This window comes from Onychostoma macrolepis, chromosome 03 (genome assembly GCF_012432095.1).
Source record: "Onychostoma macrolepis isolate SWU-2019 chromosome 03, ASM1243209v1, whole genome shotgun sequence".
Classification (NCBI taxonomy): domain Eukaryota; kingdom Metazoa; phylum Chordata; class Actinopteri; order Cypriniformes; family Cyprinidae; genus Onychostoma; species Onychostoma macrolepis.
In genome coordinates, this window is record NC_081157.1 from 37,839,709 (window position 1) to 37,863,512 (window position 23,804).

General features: G+C 38.6%; 1 protein-coding gene across 4 annotated transcripts in view; it reads right to left on the reverse strand.

The window, feature by feature from the left end:
- The window catches only part of cacna1ia (calcium voltage-gated channel subunit alpha1 Ia), a 107,176-nt gene that overhangs the window by 68,038 nt on the left and 15,334 nt on the right, over positions 1-23,804 (reverse strand). For all 4 annotated transcript variants that reach the window (XM_058768451.1, XM_058768448.1, XM_058768449.1 and 1 more), the window contains exons 3-6: positions 13,349-13,446; positions 11,260-11,419; positions 7,047-7,389; positions 6,131-6,223 (exon numbers count right to left, since the gene is read on the reverse strand). In XM_058768451.1, coding sequence (XP_058624434.1) covers positions 6,131-6,223; positions 7,047-7,389; positions 11,260-11,419; positions 13,349-13,446 — 694 coding nt within the window. The remainder of the gene's footprint in view (positions 1-6,130; positions 6,224-7,046; positions 7,390-11,259; positions 11,420-13,348; positions 13,447-23,804) is intronic.

Sequence of the window (23,804 nt, forward strand, 5' to 3'; positions counted from 1 at the left end):
CATTAGAAAATCACAGGTAGGTGAATTTGATTAGGGTTGGAGCTAAACTCTGCAGGAAAGTGGATCTTGCGAGCCAGATTTGAGGATCACTGGTCTAAATGATTCATTCACATATCAATTTAATCTGGCTATTAATGTGGTTAATCAATCTCGATTACTCAATGACTGATACTAAATAGCTCATAAAACGAGAAGATTAGCCATGAAGAACTTATTTTAATTCATGTACTACTTTAAATCCAAAATGGTGCCTCTACTACAGTTAAGAACATTTTTCTATATTATTTTAAAGAAAAAAAATTGCTTATTAAAACAGATTGAAAGAAAGAAAGAAAGAAAGAAAGACAAACAGACAGACAGACAGATGGAACGAGGCAGGAGAAGAAAGGGAGAGGTCAAAGGGGTGCTGGTTAGTGAGTATACTTCAGTTCTGTTACAGTTGGATGAAAGATGACAGGTGATGATTTATACTCTCATTTAATACTGCTCTTACAATCGAAGGGTCTGGCTGCAGGCAGGGTGACCTTAAGACTTCCTGTCCAAAAAAAGAACAGCAGGTAGAACCGGCCATTTCATAATTGTGCCTTCAATGTGCAAACGCAGGGAGAACTTTGCCAACACAATATAGATAGTAAAATAAAATAAAATAAATTCTTCACATGCCATCAGCTCAAAATTAATATCCATGAGTAAATCCCATAAGCAAGCCAAAAATATAACAAGATTTGTTAATATTTTGTTGCCTGTAATCAGAGACAATGTTTTTAATCTAATTATTTGAGATCCCTCTGCCCATTCGTACTGATCCATCAGAGAACAGCTGAAGAGGAAAAACTGGGCACAGAGAAGGTGAGCCTGAATTAATTGCTCCGATGTTCAATAGAAGTGAAAGGAAGTGAATAGAGGTGCACTGGCGGGGTGTGGGCTGTGTCGGCACACTATGGCCCTCTCTCTACAGGTAGCGACGGCTGGCTGTGTGGTTGCCAGGTTACAGACAGAGCAGGGTGTCAAAGAAGTAAATAAAAGTGCAGAGGGACACACTCGCATAAACCTGCACACACACATACAGTGAAAAGACACATCTTACTCCCCTCAAACACTGCAGAACATGCAGGGATTTGAAATTTTGAGACAAAACTATTTCAAGTTTAAAGTTGAACCCTATGGCACACTTCCTTTTTTCTGTCTGCTGTTACATCTTCCACACAGTCCTGTTATTTTTGTTTTTATTCCCTATTGGACCCACCAGTTAGTGCAAATATTTAATGCACACACAGTGATGACAATCACAGACAAAAATTGGGGCTATATAAAGACGCAAACCTGCATAATAAACTGCTGCAGGGATGACATATTTTTTGTAGGCCAGCCCAGAAGTAAGCATAACCCTGGTTCCCTTGACAAAAAGCTAATAGCTTTGTTTTGTTCATCAATCTTCACAAATTAACCCACTTTGAATTGAAGACTAAATGCAATCACCAGAGGTAAAAAGCTAAAAACACACTAGACCAACTTCAAAGTTAAAGTCAAAATCACTGTTTAAAACTCTCTCAATCTACAAGTTTGAGAATGATTTGCAAGAGTGAAAGTACTATATGAACACAACAAGGCTGTAAAGCAGACTTTTGTAGATGAGTTTTCCTGGTCAGCATGATCACATTGTCCCAAACAACCCCTGTCCTATTTGGCCACTTATGAGCAACCACCTTTTTACATAAAAAAAAAAAAAAGAAAATAAATCACAAGTAGGATATTACTGATGTATTTTAATGAATAAAAGAATAAAACATGAAAATACAATAAGCTTGTGTTAACCACATGCCTTATTGTAGACATTTAACTAAAAACCCATTAAAAACCCCCAAACAAACAAAAATAAAAACTTGACTTTGGGACAATGGAAATTTTATAACTTTATTAATATTATAAAACTGCCTTCTTACATATGGTTTAGTAGGCCTGAATGGTATTTACATAGATATAGTAGCATAAAAACTGTTCATATATACACAGGGCCTAAAACTAACTTTTTGCCACACCTGCCAATGGCCAAATTTTTTTTTACCAGCCATGAAACTCTTTTTGCAAAAACAGGCAGTTTTTACTATGCTACTGGTGTCTCTATTAAATGCATTTTTCCCTCAATTTTACCAATTAATTACAGCCATTCAACATTACAGTATAATTGAAAGCCATTATTTTTTAACATTTAATAGGCTCTGAAATATATAACAACTTTTAATTTAAGTGATTTTAAAACAATCTTTACATAAACTATAAATTGTATATGCATAAACGATACAGATTGATCTTTATTCAAGCTACAAAAGTTAATCAGCGACTAGAGCAGTCCAACGATTTCACTTTTTCTTTTGATCTTTGATTTACATCAATGACACAGACTTCAGCAGGTTTCACTTTAAAAGCAGCGCTGTCTCTTTAAAACCTGATGCACATGACGTGGATCTGACACATATCCAATTTTCTTCTAACTCTTTACGGTCATTTAAGACTTCATAACTCATTTAAGACTACGTTTATGAGGTAACTCGCCAAAACCGTGCATTTTAACATAACTGTGTGCGTGTTTCGTCCGTTGAAGCGCTACTGGTGGTTCAGCCGAAAGAGCAACCTTTCAAACTATAGCCTACTTCACTGCACCGTTTGGCCGGCATAACCCCACATATGTGTCACCACATTCTCGGGTTATGAAGAATAAAGAAGGAAAAGTTAATCTTCTGAAATGAAGCAGCAAAATCTTCTCAGGTAAAACCGTGTCTAGGGACAAGCTGGCCATCACTGCTCTGACCTTATCAGCCCGTTTGTATTATTTGATTCGCAATTGTCACTTATGACAGAACAGCATCACGATGATCTTTGGAAAAGATTATTTTATTCGTTTATGTCAGACACAGTGAATCTCTTTAAAACCTGGCTGTTGTTTTCACTACATTGCATTGTTATATTTCGTAAAAGTAGTACCCGCCAACTGGCGACTGACACTATTACATATACTCGCCAACACCGATTTTTACTCGCATTTGGTGCTTGGCGAGTGTTAATTTTATATATATATATATATATATATATATATATATATAATGTAAATCTTGGGAGTACAAAGTCGAATCAATTGTGCTGCACCTATTGATTTCTGTCACTTCCTGTTTTTTTAGGCAACACAATACTGATAATGACTAATCTAAGTAATATCTCAGTCCTGAGAGTCTCTTTATACTTCACTCGTTCTGCTGGTGCATGCTGGGAAGGATCACATGACAGCTTCGCAGGGTGCATGTGTCGGGGTAGCAGGGTCTCTGTCAGGAAGTGTGAGACTGCAGAGATGGCGGCAGGGGTCCGCTAGTCTGATGGGCTCTAATTAACTGCTAATGCTTTCACTCCGCTGACCTACACAGGATTAGGCCCTGTCATTAGCTACAGACACACATCCACATCTCCCTTTACTTGCTATTTGTTGGGCTAAAATGGATTTCGGCGTCTCCAGCAGAGCCATCAGTTGTCTAACACGCGTTTGAACGCAGGAAACAGGAAAGGTAAAGAAAAGCACAAATAGCTACAACAAATATCAGCAGGCCTCTCTACTATCTGACCTGCACATCTCATTCCTAAATCCATTCCCTTCCTCTTTTATTCCTTTAGACTCCTGCTGTCTTTCAGTCTCAGATCCTTTTCCTCCTTATCCTCAGGGCATTTCTTTCCGCTCTCTCTCTCTCTTCTTTAATCTTGGGAGGAGACATTATCCGAAGCACATCTCACTGCAGGGCTGTCTCTTTTGCTGCTGTTCCTACTATTCAACAGAGAGGGCCGGCGCGGTGCGAGAACTGGCTCCATCACGGCATCGTTAAACATGCTGCCGAAGCAAAGATAAATTCATTTTATAGTGTCCAGCTATTGATTCTTCACTATGTTGTTCATTGCCTAATTGATCTATGTGGCTCTGTCGACTACTAAATGTGCTGTTTAGCTAATATCTGCATCTTTGAAACCTTCAGGCCATCAACATGAGTCCTGCAGATTCAGTTCAGTTCAGTCTGTCAATAAAAGCTCGGTCCGTACACATCTCTAAGGAATAACAGTAGTGATTTTTTCAAGACTTTAAACTTCACTTGCAATGCACCATATGGCAGGACTAATCAAACTGATTACTGTTACGTGGCCTTGCATTAAAAATACTTATTAAGTTTGAGCTTACAGATGGCACTCTAAACGATAAACATGAGTCTAAATTTTTTACAAGATGATTGTATTAGAAGAAAAAGTAAACAATTAGAAGTAGCAATGCACACTATACCAGTACCACAGTGGTTATCTGTTGATATTAGTAGTGATTTTTTGTGATTTCTTTAACCTCAAAATGAATGTCAGGTTTTCATACTGTTCACTATAATGTTTTACAAATAATTAAAATGTATTTGTAAAATTTCTACTTGGACAAAATAGTACAGAATTTTAATATCAGCTATTTATCAGCTAACAGTCATAACATGAAAATAATTATTGTCTTATCGGTATCGGCCGGGATATTAAAGGGGTCATGAACTACCTTTATTTTTCATTTTGTACTGTTCTCTGAGGTCCACTTATAATGTTATCAAGATTTTTACATCAAAAACTTTATAATTTAGAAGTAATAGACTATTTTCTGTCCTGTTTTAACCCCTCTCATCAGAACGCTCAGTTTGAATAGGTGTGGAGGATTGTAGACTCAGAAGTATACGCCCACTGCTATGATTGGCTAACAGTGGTGTATGTTTGACAGGCTACAGCCTTTATAGATGGACGCAGTTGTGATTTAGGTTGAAAACACATAAATACTCAGTACATATCAAAAGATCTGTAATAACAGACAAAGCAATAGTGATCACGTAATAAAAACAGTTACTCAAACTTGTGTGTTGCAACATTACTGTCAGATTCAATATAGTCGGCACACCATCGTCTTTTAGTTTCAATCTTTTCTGCAAATCCTGCGTCGAACTGTGTTTTGTTTGAAAACGAATCCGTGCTAAAATGAATTGAACAAAAGACCCAGTTCTTACTGATGTGGTCTAGATCTTCATTACAAAGCTCATTCACTCTTTCCTGACGTTGGTATCAGAAGGAAGGTAATGCAAAGACGGTTTTCCACATCTTTGCACTGCTAAAGGGCTAAACAGGCAGTGATGTAGAAGCAGGAGTTGATCTTCTTCTGGTGGTGTTTAGCCACACTGTTACGTCAAAGTGGTACATTCCACAACCTGATGTTTTGGCAGATTGGCTTCAATATAAGCTGTTTTTAGACTAACGAGAAAGTTTTGAGTTCCGAAACGTACAGGATTTTAATAGTACAATGACCTCTTATATGTCAAAAGATCAAGGGAATTAACCCTTCACAAAAACCTGCCCTCCTTAGTTACTGTTGCTATGTCCGACAAGCCATGGCGTTCTCACACTACACATCATGTTCAGACAGAACATGATAGGGCAGGTTACTTCTGGTATGAAACAAGATCTCAGCTTTCAGATTTTTGTTTTTAAGAAATTCAAATAATAAATACTGTTTTGTGGCTCTTTAATGTGTTGTGACAGATTGCTGTAGCACCTCAATTCAAGCGGCATGTGAACCAATCTTATATTTATTTAAAGCACGAAATAAACATGAATGAACATCAGAATGCATTTTGTTTCAACCACAGAAAGACACCAATACACACAATTTTTTAAGTTTAAGTCCACCGAAGTTAATCGATTCTCCTGTCTGATTTGTTTGTCAGACAATTGTTATCATTGGTCAGATCGCTTATCATGCTCTTTGTGAAGGGTCATTTTTGATTTCTCAGTTAATGACCCCTTTAATATCAGTGCATCCCTACTTAGTAGGCTTTGTGCTAAAAGTTTCATTGTTGTGATGGGTTAAGCTGTGTTTTTGTGTCCAGGGGAAAGACATGACCTTTTGGTGCTTACCAGTGAGACCAAACATCTAGTTCACCCTCTGGTCCTGTTAAAGGTCACCAAACTTCAGGTCCACCCAGATTACATATGCCATTTAAAACCACAGACTACAAGTTCTCAATAATTAGGACACATGCTTTATCTCTGAACACATGCATGGCAAGGTATAAAAACTTACGATGATGAGGAATATGAAGTAGATGAAGTTGTAGAAGGAATGAGCGTCCATGACATAGTACATGATCTCCACCCAGCCCTCCAGCGTGATCACCTGCACAAATCAGATCAGACCACAATCAAGCTCTTTATGCACCTGGTAAAGATCTGTCTCAGATGATCCATTACAAGTCGTCAGTTGAGGCAAATGCTGTTTAAGATGAAGCAACATGCGTCTGCTATTTGTAATCGGATTTTGAGGGTAGAGTCTCTAATTTTGTGACGATATATAAAATGTATAATTTTATAAGATTTAGAAGCATTAAGAGAACAACAACATCACTCATTAAAACCTCATTGTTGATGAATTCTTCAGCAATTCTGATGAAATGTATACACACATATCTCCAAAAGCACAATAAAATATATATATATATATATATATATATATATATATATATATAAACTTCTCTATTGCTCTTTTTTGGATTTCACTTCTTCTGTAGCTTTTGTAGCTACTCATCTAGTAACTGAAAACAATGTCAAGTTGCGTTGAGTAAACACTTTGCTAAATAAATAAATTTGCCAATGGGTAAGAAAAATTCTAATTAAATCAAAGTGAAACCAAGCTGATTTTTTCTTACCTCATTTGCAAATAATTTCTTTAAACCTTTGTTTTACCACAGTGGATGATTGACAGATGTGTAGGCGGCCCTTCACTGTTGTCCAAGATGCATCAGGATGGATTAGCATTTGCAACACACTGCACATGCAATGCTGTCACATGCATTTTCAACTTTCCCTGAATGTGGTTTGAGTGATTGGATCACAAAATGCTTTGAATCGCATTTACACCTGTAGTAAGCGCTGTTCATTTATGATAGGATCAGAACCAGATGTAATAATTTCAACAAATGCCACTTGACTCAATCTCTCACCTGAAATATGACGATCCATGCATAACCTATGTTGTCAAAATTGATCGCTCCTTTATGTGGGTTGGAGTGTCCTGTGTGACAGCGGGTGTAGTACTGGTTCCAGTTCACACAGAGTCCCATGGCGGAGGCACTGCCGTTGACCAGCGGCTCCGCGCTCAGGCCCAGGGCCTGACGGTGCAGCGCATCCTCTTTATCTAGACAGCACTCCCGTCCGCCTTCTCTCCGAGCGGGCACGTCGCTGCAGGACATGATGCCGTTATCCTGAGCCAGCGAGCAGATGAATGGCCGCTCGTCATCCTCCTCAGGCTGATAATATGGGGCGGGGAGGGTGAGGCCAGATGTGCTGAGGACAAGACGGAAGGAGAAGTCAAGGTTTTTGAAAATTCAGTGTTAAAAAATGAACAAAATTAATGTGCATCAAAACCAAATTCATTTATCTATCTATCTATCTATCTACAGTTGTGGTTAAATTTTTACGCAAAATGTTAATTATTTTACCAAAATAAGAGGGATCATACAAAATGCATGTTATTGTTTATTTAGTACTGACCTGAATAAGATTTTTCACATAAAATACATTTGCATAGGCTATAGTCCACAAGAGAAAATAATGTTTTGTTTTGTGATAGTTAAACTAGTCCTGAACAGTTAACCTGCCCGCTCTTCTTCAGAAAAATCCTTTAGGTCACACAAATTAGTTGGTTTCCCAGCATCTTTTGCGTATTTGATCCCTTTCAATGTATGATTTTGAGACCCATTGTTTCACACTGAGGACAATTGAGGGACTCATACACAACTACTACAAAAAGTTCAAACGCTCACTGATGCTCCAGAAGGAAGCATCAATGAAGATGGAGGAGAACAGAATGAAGATGTGTACATTTTTCTTATTTTGCCTAAATATCATATTTTTCTCACACTCCCAAAATTAAGTAGATTTTTCATATTAACAAAATGTTGTGAGGCCTGTGCTTATAACAAAACAAAACAAAAAAGACTACAAAAATATAATTTTAAAAATAATAATAATTAAATAATTAAATAATTTTGCATCTATTAAAGTGTGTTCTTACAGTATAGCTGAAACATCTCTAGGCAGACCTGAAGAGATCTGAGCAGTAGCCAGTGCGGATTCATTCTATAGCAGACCAACTGAGCGTGTGAAGTGTGTGCGTACATGTGTGTGAAGCCCATTTCTCTGGGAGTGACCCATTGAGGGCAGCCTGCCCCTTAATCACATTGTTTCACTGCCCAGAAATAGCCGTTTCCATCAGCCACTCGCCCTCTCATACACATAACAGGGTCACAATGACTATTTACACTCCCTTTCCCCTCTCTCTCGCTCCTTTTTTTCTCTTTTTCCCCGTTTCTCTCTCACATCCATGTATATGCGAATAAGCACCAACATGCAATGCCATTTATTCACCTAGCACAAACAAGCATAGCACATGCAAGCCACACTGACCAATCAATCAATGCCTCTATTGCTTTGTGGTCTAGACAGTTCATCTAAATTCGCACACGCACAAAGCTCCCATGACAGCCATGTTGGAGGTATTGGGCGCCAAGAAAGGATTGGTTCATCATCCCCAGGGTGTAATTCTCCCCATTTGGACAGAGGACTCCTCCGCAGACTCGCAGCTCGATAAAGGCCAAGAATGTTTCTGCTGTCGCGGAGGACGTTTTTCCTTTGCCCCCAACAACACCGCAGCCAAAAGAGCTGAACCATTCGATAGCAGTAATGAGCATTGGTATATCAGGCTACACCAGAAAAAGCAATTTGTCTAGGCAGACCACCATGGTGACACTCGTGTGAGGATATGCGTGTGCACATTTCCAAGGCACAAAACTAATCAATGCCTGTGATATGGCAAATTGAGCCAATGCATCAAGCCTTCGCAGATTCCCCCGTGGGCTTTGTGCGGCACACACTGAGATCTCTCCTATAAAAGTCAGTCTGCATTTTCAACACGACAGTCAAGCTGGACCGCGTGCCACCGCTTTTCTTTAAGAGCTCAGCGGTATGGCGACAACTGGGAGGGTTGGGAGAGAAAGACAGAGCGGCAGAGAATCAGTAAGTCTGTCAGGGCTCTGCAAGGAGTGCTGGAGTGTGAATGATGTTTGTGCCAGTGCCAGGGTTCGGGCACAGCATGGCAGCACACTGAGAAGCACAGCCCAGCGTGGCACACCGCTAACACCCCACTGTGGCACAAAATGCCATTCCACTGCCAATAAGACTGCTCTCGCACATGGAGATAATTGACCAATGACTGACAAGCTGTTTGTGGGTCGTCGCAGGTGGGCGGATGTTAAGGAATGCAGCATAAAACTAGCCCCGAGGAGAAGTGTGACTTTGAGGGCTGACTTTTTAAAGGAATTTCTTCCATTTGCTCGAGTCAAACGTCAGCAGATGCCATGAAAATCGAAATGGTCTTTTCAGTGCCTGTAGCGTAGTTAATGTCAACAGTCTTATCTTTCATTTTTAAATAGCTTTTAGACCTTATATCATAAGATCTTCCAGTGAAATCAACCTTTGAAGCCAGTGAAAACAGTGTTCCGACTAACTTGTGATCTAACATTCACAGTTACTTATATGTCTGCAAAAGCTAAAGAAATTTCTCATATAAAGAGACCCCCTTATACGCTAAACTAAACTAAAACTGTGTAGCATTTGTTCTTTCAAGTAATTCATCCCCACCAAAAGTGAAGGAGAGTATACATTTTAAGAAGACTGTAAGAGAATGTACAAAGCAGAAGAAAACCAGGCGTTCTCTCAGGAGACTCTATGATAGACTTTCCTTTCAAAACACTTCATCATCCTCTGACTATAGTGCCAGCCTGTAAATATTCTCGCTGCAAGACAATAAACGACAATCAGGCCTCAGCTGACGTTTAAACTCAGACACGCGCTTCTTTATCCCACACACACGCATACAAACAAACGCACGGTGAGTCTCGCACGCTGCCATGCACCGTGAGTCCTTTCAAATCCAATCACACAGCAGAGAGAGGCAGGCAGACCACGGTTGGCACGGTAACCTCAGGCAGACACCCACTCATGAATATGGACGCCAATCTGAGTTTTAATCAACTGGAGCCATCGACTGGGTGGAACCACATTTGCATTTTTAGTGGCAGGTAGACAGTAAAAACAAGAAGATGAGAGTAGAGACTAAACAGAAGGATACATGTGAGAAGATGAGTGAAAGTAAGACCAGTTTACATCTTAAAAACTACAATTTTGAGAATATACGACAAGGATAACATTTTTGCCAATATTTTTCACACCATTTTTGCCAATAGCCGATGCTGATGCCGATACCGATGTATAATTCCTTTTGATTTGAAACAATGCCAAATCTCTCCTGTGCAGATATTATAAATTATTATTATTTTCTTTTACATTTGTTTATATATATATATATATTTGAGAGTACTAAATAATAAAATAAATCGCTGCTGTATTCTCCAGACAAATGCATTTGAAACCTTAACTTTTTTTAAATTTAATATTAATAGATGGCCTAAAGCAAAAGAGCTTACATATAAATTAACAAATCTGTATGTGCCTCATGTTTGTAATTTTATTCATGTAAGGTATAGCTTCTGACTTTTAAATCAAAACAGACTTGTGATTTTATGAAATCAATTACTGCTTTATTTATTCAGAAACACAAGTATCTTAATGTTATTTGTGTATTTAACTTTCATTTTATTACAAGTACTAGCTAGCACACTCAGACTCACACTGTCTTATCGGCAAGGCATATTGGCATAATTTTTTTCACATCAGCTGATGCCAATGTTTACATTTTAAAACTTTATCGGCTAATGCCGATAACGTTCTGATAACATTGTGCATCCCTAAATGGAACTGAACGACTGATTTGTTTATTGGTCCCCAAGGTCCATGCGATCCCAAAATATCCACTGATCACATCAAGTATCCCTTCTTCGAGAAGGGACATCTGAAATACAAGTGCAATCCAATGATGGACTGATCAGGTACTCTGAAATGCATCTTCCAGAAGATCCGGCCTCCTAAATTCAATCTCTTTATCCTTGGTAAACCTAAACTGTCATCCAAATAAACCCACAGTTTGGATACAGTGCTTTTTTCCTCAATTAAATCACAGTTGAAACATTCAGTACATTCAGTCTTTTCTCTCTCTCACTCCCTTAAGCCCACCAGCCCTCCTCTTTTGGTACTCACAGGGTGAAGTTCTCCTCTGGGTAACAGCGATTTCTTAATAGTCCAGCCCACAGCTGTACGCCAATGATGCCAAAAATGAAGAAGACAAAGAAACAGAGCAGAAGCACATTTCCCAGCATGGGCAGAGTGTCCAGCAGTAGGTTCACTAGGATACGCATACCTACACAAACACAAGAACACAGAAAAATGATTATCATGCAAAAGAATAATGTGCACTGAGATATTCATTAATCAAAAAAAAAAAAGGTTTTAATATCCTCATAAAATGTATTAACTTTTTTCTATCTCTGACACAACTTACTACTATTATTAAGCAAATCTCAATGCATAAAATCAATGTCATTCTCACTGATTAGTCATAAATGGTCATGTTACGCAAGTTAGACATTCCCAATCTTAGGTTATTTTTAGGTCATTTATCCTTCATTTATTTGTAGATAGCAATTTGTGTCACTGTGACCGTCTAGCAACTCTTGAAAGCTTCATAAAGTCTTCATAAAACTTAATTTATGTGTTTACTTCCACACCAGTGGGATCTTTTGTGAGTGAGAGCGTGTTCATGTGTGTGTTAGTGAAGCACTGCTGGGATTGAATGAAGGGTGTGTGTCCGTTCTGATTGGAGAACAGCAGCATGTGATTACTGCAGTGTTTGTGGTTTGGGGAAACACAACTGGGAACTAACACAACAATGATGGAACACATTAACACATCGAGTCGTGTGTGGTAACACACAAATGCTATAAACGTTATGTGGACAGGTGAAGCGACTGGTGCTGTGCATATCTGGACCTCTGGAATGAAAGCAGAATTGTCTTAGGCCACTTACAGAGAAATGAAGGGAATCACAGTTTAAAAAAAAAAAATGATTTAAAACGTTTGATGCAAAGGTCACATGAGAGCTTAGTTTCCAAGTGGGATGTTATTTTTTTTTTTTTTAGGTATCACAACATAATTTTCCATGTCTTAAGACAGAAACCTCTCTTTCTTTCTCTCTCCGTTTGTTTTTTTCTCAATGTTACAAAGTTCCCCAAATGTGCAAATTCTGCCATAGTTAAAAAAAATAATAATTTGAAATAGGATCTAATCAGAAGTAGAAAATTCAGAAAATTGTCTTGACACTGAATTTTTACAATTCCCTGAAATTTCCAGGTTTTTGATAACCATGGAAACCATGCAAAATGTCCACACTGCTCTTTTCCAACAAAAGCAGATGGTGATTTTGCAAACGTTTAGCTAAACATCCCTTTGCCTATTCCACAGAAGTAGAAAAAAAGAAACTACAGGTCTGGAATGACATGAGAATTAGTAAATGATGACTGCATGTTTATTTTTAGTGAACTATCCCTTTAATAAAATCTTGCATAAAGCCATGCTACAATTTGGCATGCTACATGCAGAGTTAAATGGATGTTAATTTAATTCTGTATGCCTGCACGCAGGAGGGAGAGTGTGTAACAGTGCGTATGCATTGGGTTTGTGTGAGTCTTAAAATCTGTTTTTTCCCCCAAGATGCACACGAGTTAACACACAAAGACCTACATTCTACAAACACTTCCTGAAACCCTCCCCTCGAAAACTCACTATCTCTTCATCAAGACTTCGGGCAAGAAAATCAAGTGCGAGTTAATTCAGTTAGCATTCATATTTCATGCGCTACACCATTGCCATGGGCACTGAAATATTGATAAATCCTGGGTTTCTTATAGAAGCTCAAAGAAAGGCCACAATGTTTGGGAGGGGTGTGAACGTGAGACAGAGGAATATGAATTATGGCGTTTGTTCAAGGACAACTGTTTTTCTACCCAATTACAGGAAGGATTAATCTGGCTCTGCTAATGGTGGTGGCAGAAAAGTAATGGCTCTGAAATCCTCTTTGTTCATTCCAGCTTTGCTGTTCTGGAAGACCTGCACGCCAAAAACAAAGCTACACATGCACGCTACCGTGGGTTTGATAGGGCAGGGGTTGGAACCGACACACGGGCATTAACAAAACCAGAAAAATCCGGCACACAATGAATCAGAGCATTTGTAACACCTGAGGTTTGCAGAATACAGATTTTTGGGGGAAAGTGTGTGTGTGTTTACTCACTGGGTACTCTGTTGATGGCTTTGAGAGGTCTGAGTACACGCACTGTTCTGATGGCGGAGAAGTTGATGTTCTGGAGATCAAGGGAGTATTCAACCATCCTGAGAAGAAGAAACAAACAGAGAAAATTAGTGTCACAGTCACTGGGTATAGACAAACTCTGAGTGTTGTTTCTGTAGTTCAGACCAGCTCATTAAAGCAGAGTCTAGACAGAGACCAGAAGAGGGTTGAGTTCGAGTCAAGACAGAGTCCACATGTTCTCCAGTCCATAAGACCAACACCATTAAAATGTAGTCTTTGACTCAAAACGTGACCCTCTTCTCAACTTGGTCTTGACTTCTGCCTTAAATGAGCAGATATCGACAACAACATTGGTTTCTTCCACTCATTTCATTTCTTACAAGAGGTCATAGGCTATACTTCTGTAGTATTCTATTTTTGTGTTAGGCATTTCTTACACCAAAACATTTTAATCTTGACTGTTTCTAATCTCTCTTTAACTACCCTGTTGAAAATAAAATGGCTTAACACAGTCAAAGGTGATTTGTCGGTCTCTGATTTGTCAGGTTTATGCATTTAGGCCAGAGAAGAACTTGTCCCCCAACTGAGCCTAGTTTCTGAATCGAATTTGTTTTTAATTCATGAATTTTGGAACATCAACTGAACGATGGAACTGAACTGAACGATCACTGAACTGACTGGAGCTCAATAATGACACTATTGTCTTCTTACAGCAGCTTTATAGCAGAATTTGGATTTGCCAAATTTTTAAAGTTTGAATGATTGATTGTTAATTTTCTCTTCATTACTGTGAAGCTTGTTTGAAACAATCTCTATTGTATAAAGCACTATAAAAATAAAGGTGACTTGACAAATTTTACCCATCTCATATATTTTTTAATTAAAATGTATTCACATTTTTAAAATCCAAAACTGATTATATAATTTTGGGTGTTTTTTATTTATTTATTTTTTAAATTAAACAAATACTTTTATTCAGCAAGGATGCATTAAATAAATGAAAAGTAACAGTGACATAATAATGTCATTGGTATTTCAAATAAATGCTGCTTTTTAACTTACTATTCAAAGAATATTGAAAAAAAATGTATCATTGTTTCCACAAAAAATATTAAGTAGCCAACCGGTTTTAGGCTCATGTGACACTGAAGACTGGAGTAATGATGCTGAAAATTCAACTTTGCCCTCAAATAAATAAATTACATTTTAAAATATATTCAAACAGAAAACTGTTTTTACAGTAAGCATTATTACAGTATACTGTATTAATACTTCACAATTGCATTTCCCCCCTGTATTTTTAAACAAATAAATGTAACCTTGGTGAGCATAAGAGACTCATTTAAAAAAAAAAAAAATGTCAGCATGTCAACTCATCCCATCTGTTTTGTCTCGACTCATTAGCAATCTAAAAGAGTTTGATCTTGCTTCCATCCTCAGCACCAGTTAACATCCACTGTAGGTGAGCAGCAGTTTAAAAGAGACTATCCCTACACACAACAAACAGAGACCTTCATTCATCACTCTGACACACACACACACAGAAGGAGAACAGGCCATTCTAGTGCAACACAACCCAAAGCACAACGCTGTTCATCTTGATCTGACCATGTGTACTATGTCAGGAACTGAAGCGGTGGGGGTTCATCTCTCTTGTCTGTGTGAGAGCAGCTCTGTTTGGGATAGTTACCGACTGCTCTCTGCATCAAAGGTCCTGTGGGACCATGTGTTTGAAAATAGAGGCCAGAGGGTTTCTTTTCCCAGACAGAAGCAGACATTATCTGCTGTTGATCTCCCCTTTAATCTGCACGGTTCATCACAGCGAACAAATCTAGATGTTGTTTTACTACCAAAAGCAGACACACAGCCACTTTATCCTTCCCACTCGAGCGAGGGCCATCTTAAAACAGACACACCTCCCGTGATGTCACCAATCTCGTCAGCCTCCCTTTAACCTCCGTCTCCATGAGATGTTTTTCAATGGGAGGCATCTGTGGTGAGAGCTGAGTCACAGAACGGGACGAATGAGTCACAATGGCCACTGAGAATATACTGACAGCATCTCATAACAGCAGCAGCACGGGGAGTCACACATTCAACATGTCTACATAACCGCACAGCGAGAAATACTCCACAGCTCTCCAGAGCCAGTCTTCTGCCAAAACCCTGCCCACATACATGCAATTAAACCGTTTAGTAGCGTTTACTTTAACGAGAATGATCGGCGGGCCCATATGGAATCTGTAAACGCTGTTTCTGTGCTGATTTTGCAATACAGATTTAAGCAGGTGGTTGTGTAATTGAACTGTTCAAACTGTAATGTTTTTGTTTGATTGGACAGGTGAAATACTACTGTCATTAATTACAAAATTATTGCTAAAAATTTTTTTGTTTTTAGTTTTTATTTCATCAACAATAATGGAAATACTGCTGAAAAAAGAACAAAAATAACACATGACATTAACAATGAAATAATGTTTTTGTAAAAAAAAAGAAATCTAGAAAGAATATGATTGTTTCAAATAAACCAATTATGTCAGGAATTTGGGGATTGACTTTGTTGAGCTTCATGAGTTGAAGCTGAACAGTGAATGAACACCGGTAAACTGAACCCCGTTATTAGTGGGTTAATTAACTCACCCACATCATATCCATAAGATTAATCAGATATACAGGTGCATCTCAATAAATTAGAATGTCGTGGAAAAGTTCATTTATTTCAGTAATTCAACTCAAATTGTGAAACTCGTGTATTAAATAAATTCAGTGCACACAGACTGAAGTAGTTTAAGTCTTTGGTTCTTTTAATTGTGATGATTTTGACTCACATTTAACAAAAACCCACCAATTCACTATATCAACAAAATAGAATACTTCATAAGACCAATTAAAAAAAAACATTTTTAGTGAATTGTTGGCCTTCTGGAAAGTATGTTCATTTACTGTACATGTACTCAATACTTGGTAGGGGCTCCTTTTGCTTTAATTACTGCCTCAATTCGGCATGGCATGGAGGTGATCAGTTTGTGGCACTGCTGAGGTGGTACGGAAGCCCAGGTTTCTTTGACAGTGGCCTTCAGCTCATCTGCATTTTTTGGTATCTTGTTTCTCATTTTCCTCTTGACAATACTCCATAGATTCTCTATGGCAGGGGTTCTCAACCTTTTGCAAGCTGGGCCCCCCCAAAGCTGGTTCATTGCAGTTGGGCCCCCACAACCCCACACCACCTTGCATAGATAGATAGATAGATAGATAGATAGATAGATAGATAGATAGATAGATAGATAGATAGATAGATAGATAGATAGATAGATAGATAGATAGATAGATAGATAGATAGATAGATAGATAGATAGATAGATGAAGATAGATAGATAGATGAAGATAGATAGATAGATAGATAGATAGATAGATAGATAGATAGATGAATGATAGATAGATAGATAGATAGATAGATAGATAGATAGATAGATAGATAGATAGATAGATAGATAGATAGATAGATAGATAGATAGATAGATAGATAGATAGATAGATAGATAGATAGATAGATAGATGATAGATAGATAGATGAAGATAGATAGATAGATAGATAGATAGATAGATAGATAGATAGATAGATAGATAGATAGATAGATAGATAGAGATAGATAGATAGATAGATAGATAGATGAAGATAGATAGATAGATAGATAGATAGATAGATAGATGAATAGATAGATAGATAGATAGATAGATAGATAGATAGATAGATAGATAGATAGATAGATAGATAGATAGATAGATAGATAGATAGATAGATAGATAGATAGATAGATAGATAGATAGATAGATAGATAGATAGATAGATAGATAGATAGATAGATAGATAGATAGATAGATAGATAGATAGCCCTTGGTAATTATTTTAGGCCCACATTATTATTATTATTATTATTATCATCAGTAGCGGTAGGTAGGCCTATTATCATTACTAGGCCATTGTTATAATTGGCAGTAGCACCAGACTTCTAATGTGAGCTTGCAGACATTATTATTATTATTATTATTATGAGTAGTAGTAGGCCTATCATCTTTACTAGGCTACTGCTATATAATTATTTGAGGTTACATGCTTTATTGTTGTTGTTGTTGTTGTTATTATTATTATTATCATCCGTATAGGCCTATTATCATTACTAGGCTATTGCTATAATTGGGAATTGGCACCAGACCTCTGATATTAATTTATGCTTTATTATTGTTATTATTACTAGGCCTAATAGAAGGCATCATCTGCATTTTTACAGAAGCTTGCAGGTAGGTGATGTTAATGTGAGACCTGAGCCTGCTTTGCCTTGCAAAGATCCTCAATTCTTGGCTCAATGTTTGATAAACATAGCCTCAAATCATCCTCGATTTGTGCACGATTGCGGTATTTCGTTTTGAGTGAAGTCTTTTTTGAGAATCCTGCCTTACACAAATATGTCGACGCGAAAGGAAGGAGAATCAAGGCGACGTCACAGAGTTCAGGATATTCCTGCATCAATGCTGCCCAGAATGACGAAAGAGGGCAGGAGCTAAAGAGTTCATTCAGTCTACTGTCACTCTTCAGCTCAATAAGCTGTTCCTGCATATCAATTGATAGCTCGTTTGCTGTGCACACAAACGGATCTCGAACCCATGCAAAAGAGCGATAATCCTCTTTAAAGTACGTCGCAAATTGTTTTCTCATTGCTGACAGGTGCTCAGATGCTGATTGAAATAGGGAGGAGAAATCGTGTGATGTGCCTGCATCAGTGATAAAGTTTGCAAGGCTGGGGAACATGTCGCAGTTCCCTCGACTGATGCGGCCATGCCAGAGCTCTAGTTTTTGTGTGAAGGCGTGCACTTTGTCTGCAAGGATATGAGTTTCGCGGCCTTGCAAAGACAGGTTGAGGCCGTTCAAGCGGTCAAATATATCGACCAAATAGGACAGAGACGCAAGCCACATAGTGTCATCCAGATGCTTCGCCAGATCTGATTTGATTTCTGTCAAAAACCACTTCACCTCCTCTCGCAGCTCATACAACCGCTGTAACACCCGCCCCCTGGAGAGCCAGCGAACTTCAGTGTGCAGAAGCAGCTGTTCGTGCCCTGACCCCATCTCCTGGCAGAGGACCCCAAACAAGCGAGAGTTTAGCGGCCGTGATTTGATAAGATTTATCATTTTCACGGATTGGTTCAGCATGGAGTCAAAAAGAACTGGCATTTTTTTAGCAGCTAGTGCTTCGCGATGGACCATGCAATGTGTCCATTTCACAAGTGGAGCTACTTGCTGAATGTGAGCAGCTAGCCCACGCTCACGCCCCGTCATTGCCTGCGCACCATCCGCAAATATTTTGAGGGGTGTTTTTGACAATTCAGAGCCACCAAATGACGAATATGAAAAAACGAATACGACAGTTTCGGACTCAGTCAGGGTGCAAGGACCTTAAACTTTTGAGGCTTGCGCAGCTTCTCGAGGAGAAATCAAACAAATGAGCGCTGTTTTAGTCTATGAGCTTTAGTCTTTAGTCTATGAGCGCAGCACACACAAATAAACTAAATTGGGTGTTTTTACATTTATAACATTTGAATACAGTTCAGCAACATACATCACACGACCTGACGACCAAGAGAGCTGACAATTGACCATCACTTAATTTACCATCACCTCACGATTGAAAATGTGAGCCTGATTTCATATGACAGTTCAACAAACAAGTTAATAATATTAAGTCACTTACATTTTAGACGAAATAATGACTGTTTTGGTCTATTTTAGCAGCGAAAATAGATCCGATGAATCCCAACAAAGATCACAGCATAGCGCATCTCACAGCAACACTCAATCGTGTTTTGAATGATTCAGTGTTTTGAACGAATCGGTTGAGTCAAAGATTCAATGACCCATGCACAAACATCTGTCTCATTCTTGATGAATCGGCAGTTTTAACGAATCGTTTGAATGAACGACTCAATGACTCGCTTAATAAAACCGCTTATCACCTGCATTTGCGCTCACTATCGACAAACCAATCAAATTTGTTCAAAACTATATCAACACATTTAAATTTTTATTCAGGAGTTATGTATATACAAAACTATAACTTTTTATGACAGTAGTTTTGTGATAACCCCCCATAGCCATATGCACCTGTATGCAGAACATAAATATAATTTTGCAACTTAAATTGGCACAAAATTATGCAAATACACAAGTGATGCACTGGCCAGAATGCGCACGTCACATTCAGAGTATGCTACTCAGTAGTGCGCAACACAACAAAATTTCCACAACACAATAAAATTGCCACAACACAATGCATAGAACTAATTTTATTGTGTTTCTGCTTGTTTCCGTTCTGTTGCGCCTTGTTCCCGTTGTGTTGCGACTCGTTTCCATTTTATTGCGGCTTGTTTCTGTTGTGTTGCGGCTTGTTTCCATTGTATTGCGACTTGTTTCCGTTGTGTTGTGATAATTTTGTTGTGTAGTAGCTTCTTTCTGATGTGTTGTGCACTACTGGGCCACCATAGTATGCTCTACGTGGAAAATAAATTACTATAGCATAAAGATTAACAGAACTCAATAACACTGTACTCAATATAATTGCTAATCAATATAATTGATATACAATTGATGAATAATTTTAGGAGCTCAGGTTTATACATAAATGGTTTTAAAATGTTTTTTCGAAAGTCTGAATATTTGTTTTAATTTTGTACTTTTTTAATAATACATTTTTTTTGTGTTAAAATTAGATGTCATTTTAGTCCAAGTAAAGCGGCCTAAAATTAATGAACATGACAAAACAAAATATTGACTGCATTTAAAGGGGGGGTACAATGCTGTTTCATGCATTCAGAGTTGTTTACACTGTTAAAGAGTTGGATTCTCATGCTAAGAATGGACAAAGAGTATTTCTGTGCCAAAAATCTTACTTTTCGATCGTGGCTCTTCATGACGTAAACGAGGGTGGAACTCCTTATATGGGCATTTCTCCCGTAAGAATGCGCCCGTGCATGCATCAACCAGAGCGAGAGCAAGAGCGCGCCCATCAACTCGCTTTATTCGGCTGCACTGCACGGGACTCGCTCAGGAAGAATGTCTCTAAAGAAGTGTGTTTTTGGTTTTGAGGGAAAGATAACCTTGTTCAGCTTCCCGAAGAACCCAGCATTACGTAAACAGTGGATGCAGTTTGTTTTTTTCGGGGCAGCAACAGAATTTCTCAAGTGTGTTTGTTGACGAACGTTTTATAAACAAGGCCCAGTTCGACGCTGGATTTGCACATCGTTTGATACTGAAAGATGGAGCGGTCCCAGCTATAAAAGATCCTGGTCATGATTCAGAACTGCAGATGGTAAGTGAAACGGCATCAAATGTCTCTGTTTTGTTGGTGATCAGCGCTCAAGTGCTCGTCACTCTTTAACTCCGCCCACGGCGCGCCTCCAGGAGCTCGGCTTTTTTCGGAGAGAATCGTAAATCTGTATCTTTCTTTTATAAATATGATAAAACTTTTTGGAGATATGAAGGATGCAATACTACTCTATAGGTACACAAGATTAACATGAGATTGGGTGAAACTGTGTGTGTTATGTCCCCTTTAAAGGACTAAAACCAAAAACAACCGTAATAATTAACACTGCAGTGAAATTCAGATTTTTTTTTTGTATCCAACCCACCGGCGAGTAGAAACAAAGAGCTAATTAAAATATTCAGTAGAGACTAAACATCTGGTTGCAAGCACTGCATTTCGACAGGCAGGTGCAGACATGCTGTGCCTTGATTAGAAAAGTAACCAATCATTATGACTGTACCAATGAGACTGCATGTTAATAAAAGTTGTACAAAGGACTTATGGGATATTCGTCACCCCCAGCGGCATAGATTTATCTAAATAAACTTGGCTTAAGGCAAAAGAGTAATTCTGAGCTGGAAATGGGCCAGAAACAAGAGAGAGAGCATAAGAAGATGAGGACACGGACTGTGTTCCTTCGTAGTACTAACACAGAAGAACAATCGACTGCAGTGGTGTTGTAGAGCTTGACAATCCCATTATGTCAATTACTGTCTGACTGACAGCGGTGTCAGCACTTGAGTAGTGGGACGCTGCCACACACACTGCTTGTGTGGCTCACACGTGTGTGGCTCAGGCAGTGACAGACACACTCCATAACAATCATAAATTCCAGGGCATAATGTTTCATAATACCCATGAAAATCCTCATAAAAACAGGCAGAAGTTTTCTCTTAACAAATATAACATATACACCATGTCATAGCAATGCACGATGTGACAAGATTCCAGTGACAAGCAATGTTTTTTGTCTACAGAGAAACTAAAAATGCTGTGTGATGCTGACGCAAGAAAATCACAACCAATCAGCATCAATTGGATTTTATGCGTGTTCCCAATACAATGCAGCTGTAGAATGCATACCTTGTATTTTCATGACTTCCATGATGCTTCTGCTGATGGGATGCTTTTTATGAATTTTCTTGTGGAAATTTTTCATCTAATGTCTGATGTCTGAGAACTTACACAATAATGAATAAAAAAAGTATGATGGAGGGGGACCAGTGTCCAAATTGCTAGAACGGTTTATGATTTCTGTTCAAACACTTTAATTTCATATTCAGTGATGTAGTAAAATTGTGATACATGCATAGCCTTCACTTGAAATGTTGTTCTGTTTTTATCCACTGCATGCAAAGAGTGTACTATACTTAAGTTATTCTCAGCTTACACTTTTTATATGTAATGTCCTATAGTACAGTTACTATAGCATCAGCAAGCCTGGAAAAACCTGAGTTTAACTGCCTTGCTCTGGGCTACCCTGCAGATCGCCCCATGAACTTGAGATTTTTGGGTCATCAGTCCTTAACTACTATACTACCCATCACCGATCCCCTTCAGAAACATGCTAACAAGAAGAAACCCTCACAATAACAATCTCAACAACTGTGAACTGTTCAAAACTGAAGGCAGGTGCCCTACTGCCCAGTCAGACCATGACTAAACAGACAGAACTAGCATGAAGACCTTCTAAGACACCATAACGTCACGCCTAATGATCTACTGAAAAACAAATATGAGTGAGCTTTAGAGATAACCAAGTGAATATTTAAAGATTGCAATGGTCATTTCTTCTTAAAACAGAATTCTGATTGGAAATTTACACATTTATGAACTCATTTACTGCTTTTAACCATTACATCAGATGCAGTTTTTTCTTTCTTCAAACCATTGGACAACATGCACAGGATTGTGGGATATCATAGGCAGCAAAAAATAGATGTATGCTGCCTTCATCGGATGTTATGCAAACATTGGATTCAGAGGGGCCTTGATGCCTTCCTACCTCCATGTACCGCTTGAAATGCATTTTCGGACACAGCCTATGTCTATGTTAAGATACACACAGCTCACACTGCTTTTTCTCCCTCCATCCCGCTCTTTCTCTCTCTCTAGATTTCTCTGCCTTCCTGCATGTCCATCATGAATTATTGAAAAGCTTCAGACTAGCATGGCTTCAGGAAAACTCCCAAGTTTGATGTGCACTCATCACTGACTCGTTCTCCCTCTTTCCTTTTACTCAACCTCTTTTATTCTCTTTTTTCCCTGTAGTATCTCCCTTTCTCAAAACCCATTCTCTCTCCATTACTGTCAAAAGTTTTCAGGACACCTCCATAATGTCTTACAGTATGATGCCAGTTAAATCAGTGCTTCTCAATTGATGGGCATAGATTTGAGCATTATTTACTGTAGATATTATTATAGTATTTATTAAGATTTTGAATTTATTTTAGATTTTTATTTTTTATTTTAGTTCAAGTTTTAGTAATTTTGTTATGTGATATTGTCGTTTTTTTTATTAGTTAGTTTTACTATTGTTTCAATTATTTTATTCAATTATCGAGAGACCGGTTCCCTTAGTAGACTATTTGGTAGCGTGGAAACTACTGCCAAATGTGTCTTGATGGGTCCTGCAAACTGAAGAAAGAGGCTATCGCATTCAGTTCGGCGCTCTGCCGCCGCCTTTCAACAGGGTCATTCCCATACTGGTGGGTCCTGAGCAGGCTCTGGTAATGGAACAAGAAGCGAATACTCTCTTGAGGAAGGACGCCATCGAGGTGGTCCCTCCTCACAACAGAGAGTCCGGGTTCTACAGCTGGTACTTCATCGTTCCTAAGAAGGATGGAGGGTTGCGTTCTATTTTAGATCTGAGTCAACTGAACCGCTCAGTCATGCGACTGAAGTCCAGGATGCTCTCTATCGAGCAGGTCGTGTTTCAGACCAGGTCCGAGGACTGGTTTGTCACGATCGATCTAAAAGATGCATACTTCAACATCTCCATCCTTCCCCATCACAGGAAGTTCCTGAGGTTTGCTTTGGGGGCAAAGCGTACCAATATAGGGTCCTTCCTTTCGGCCTTG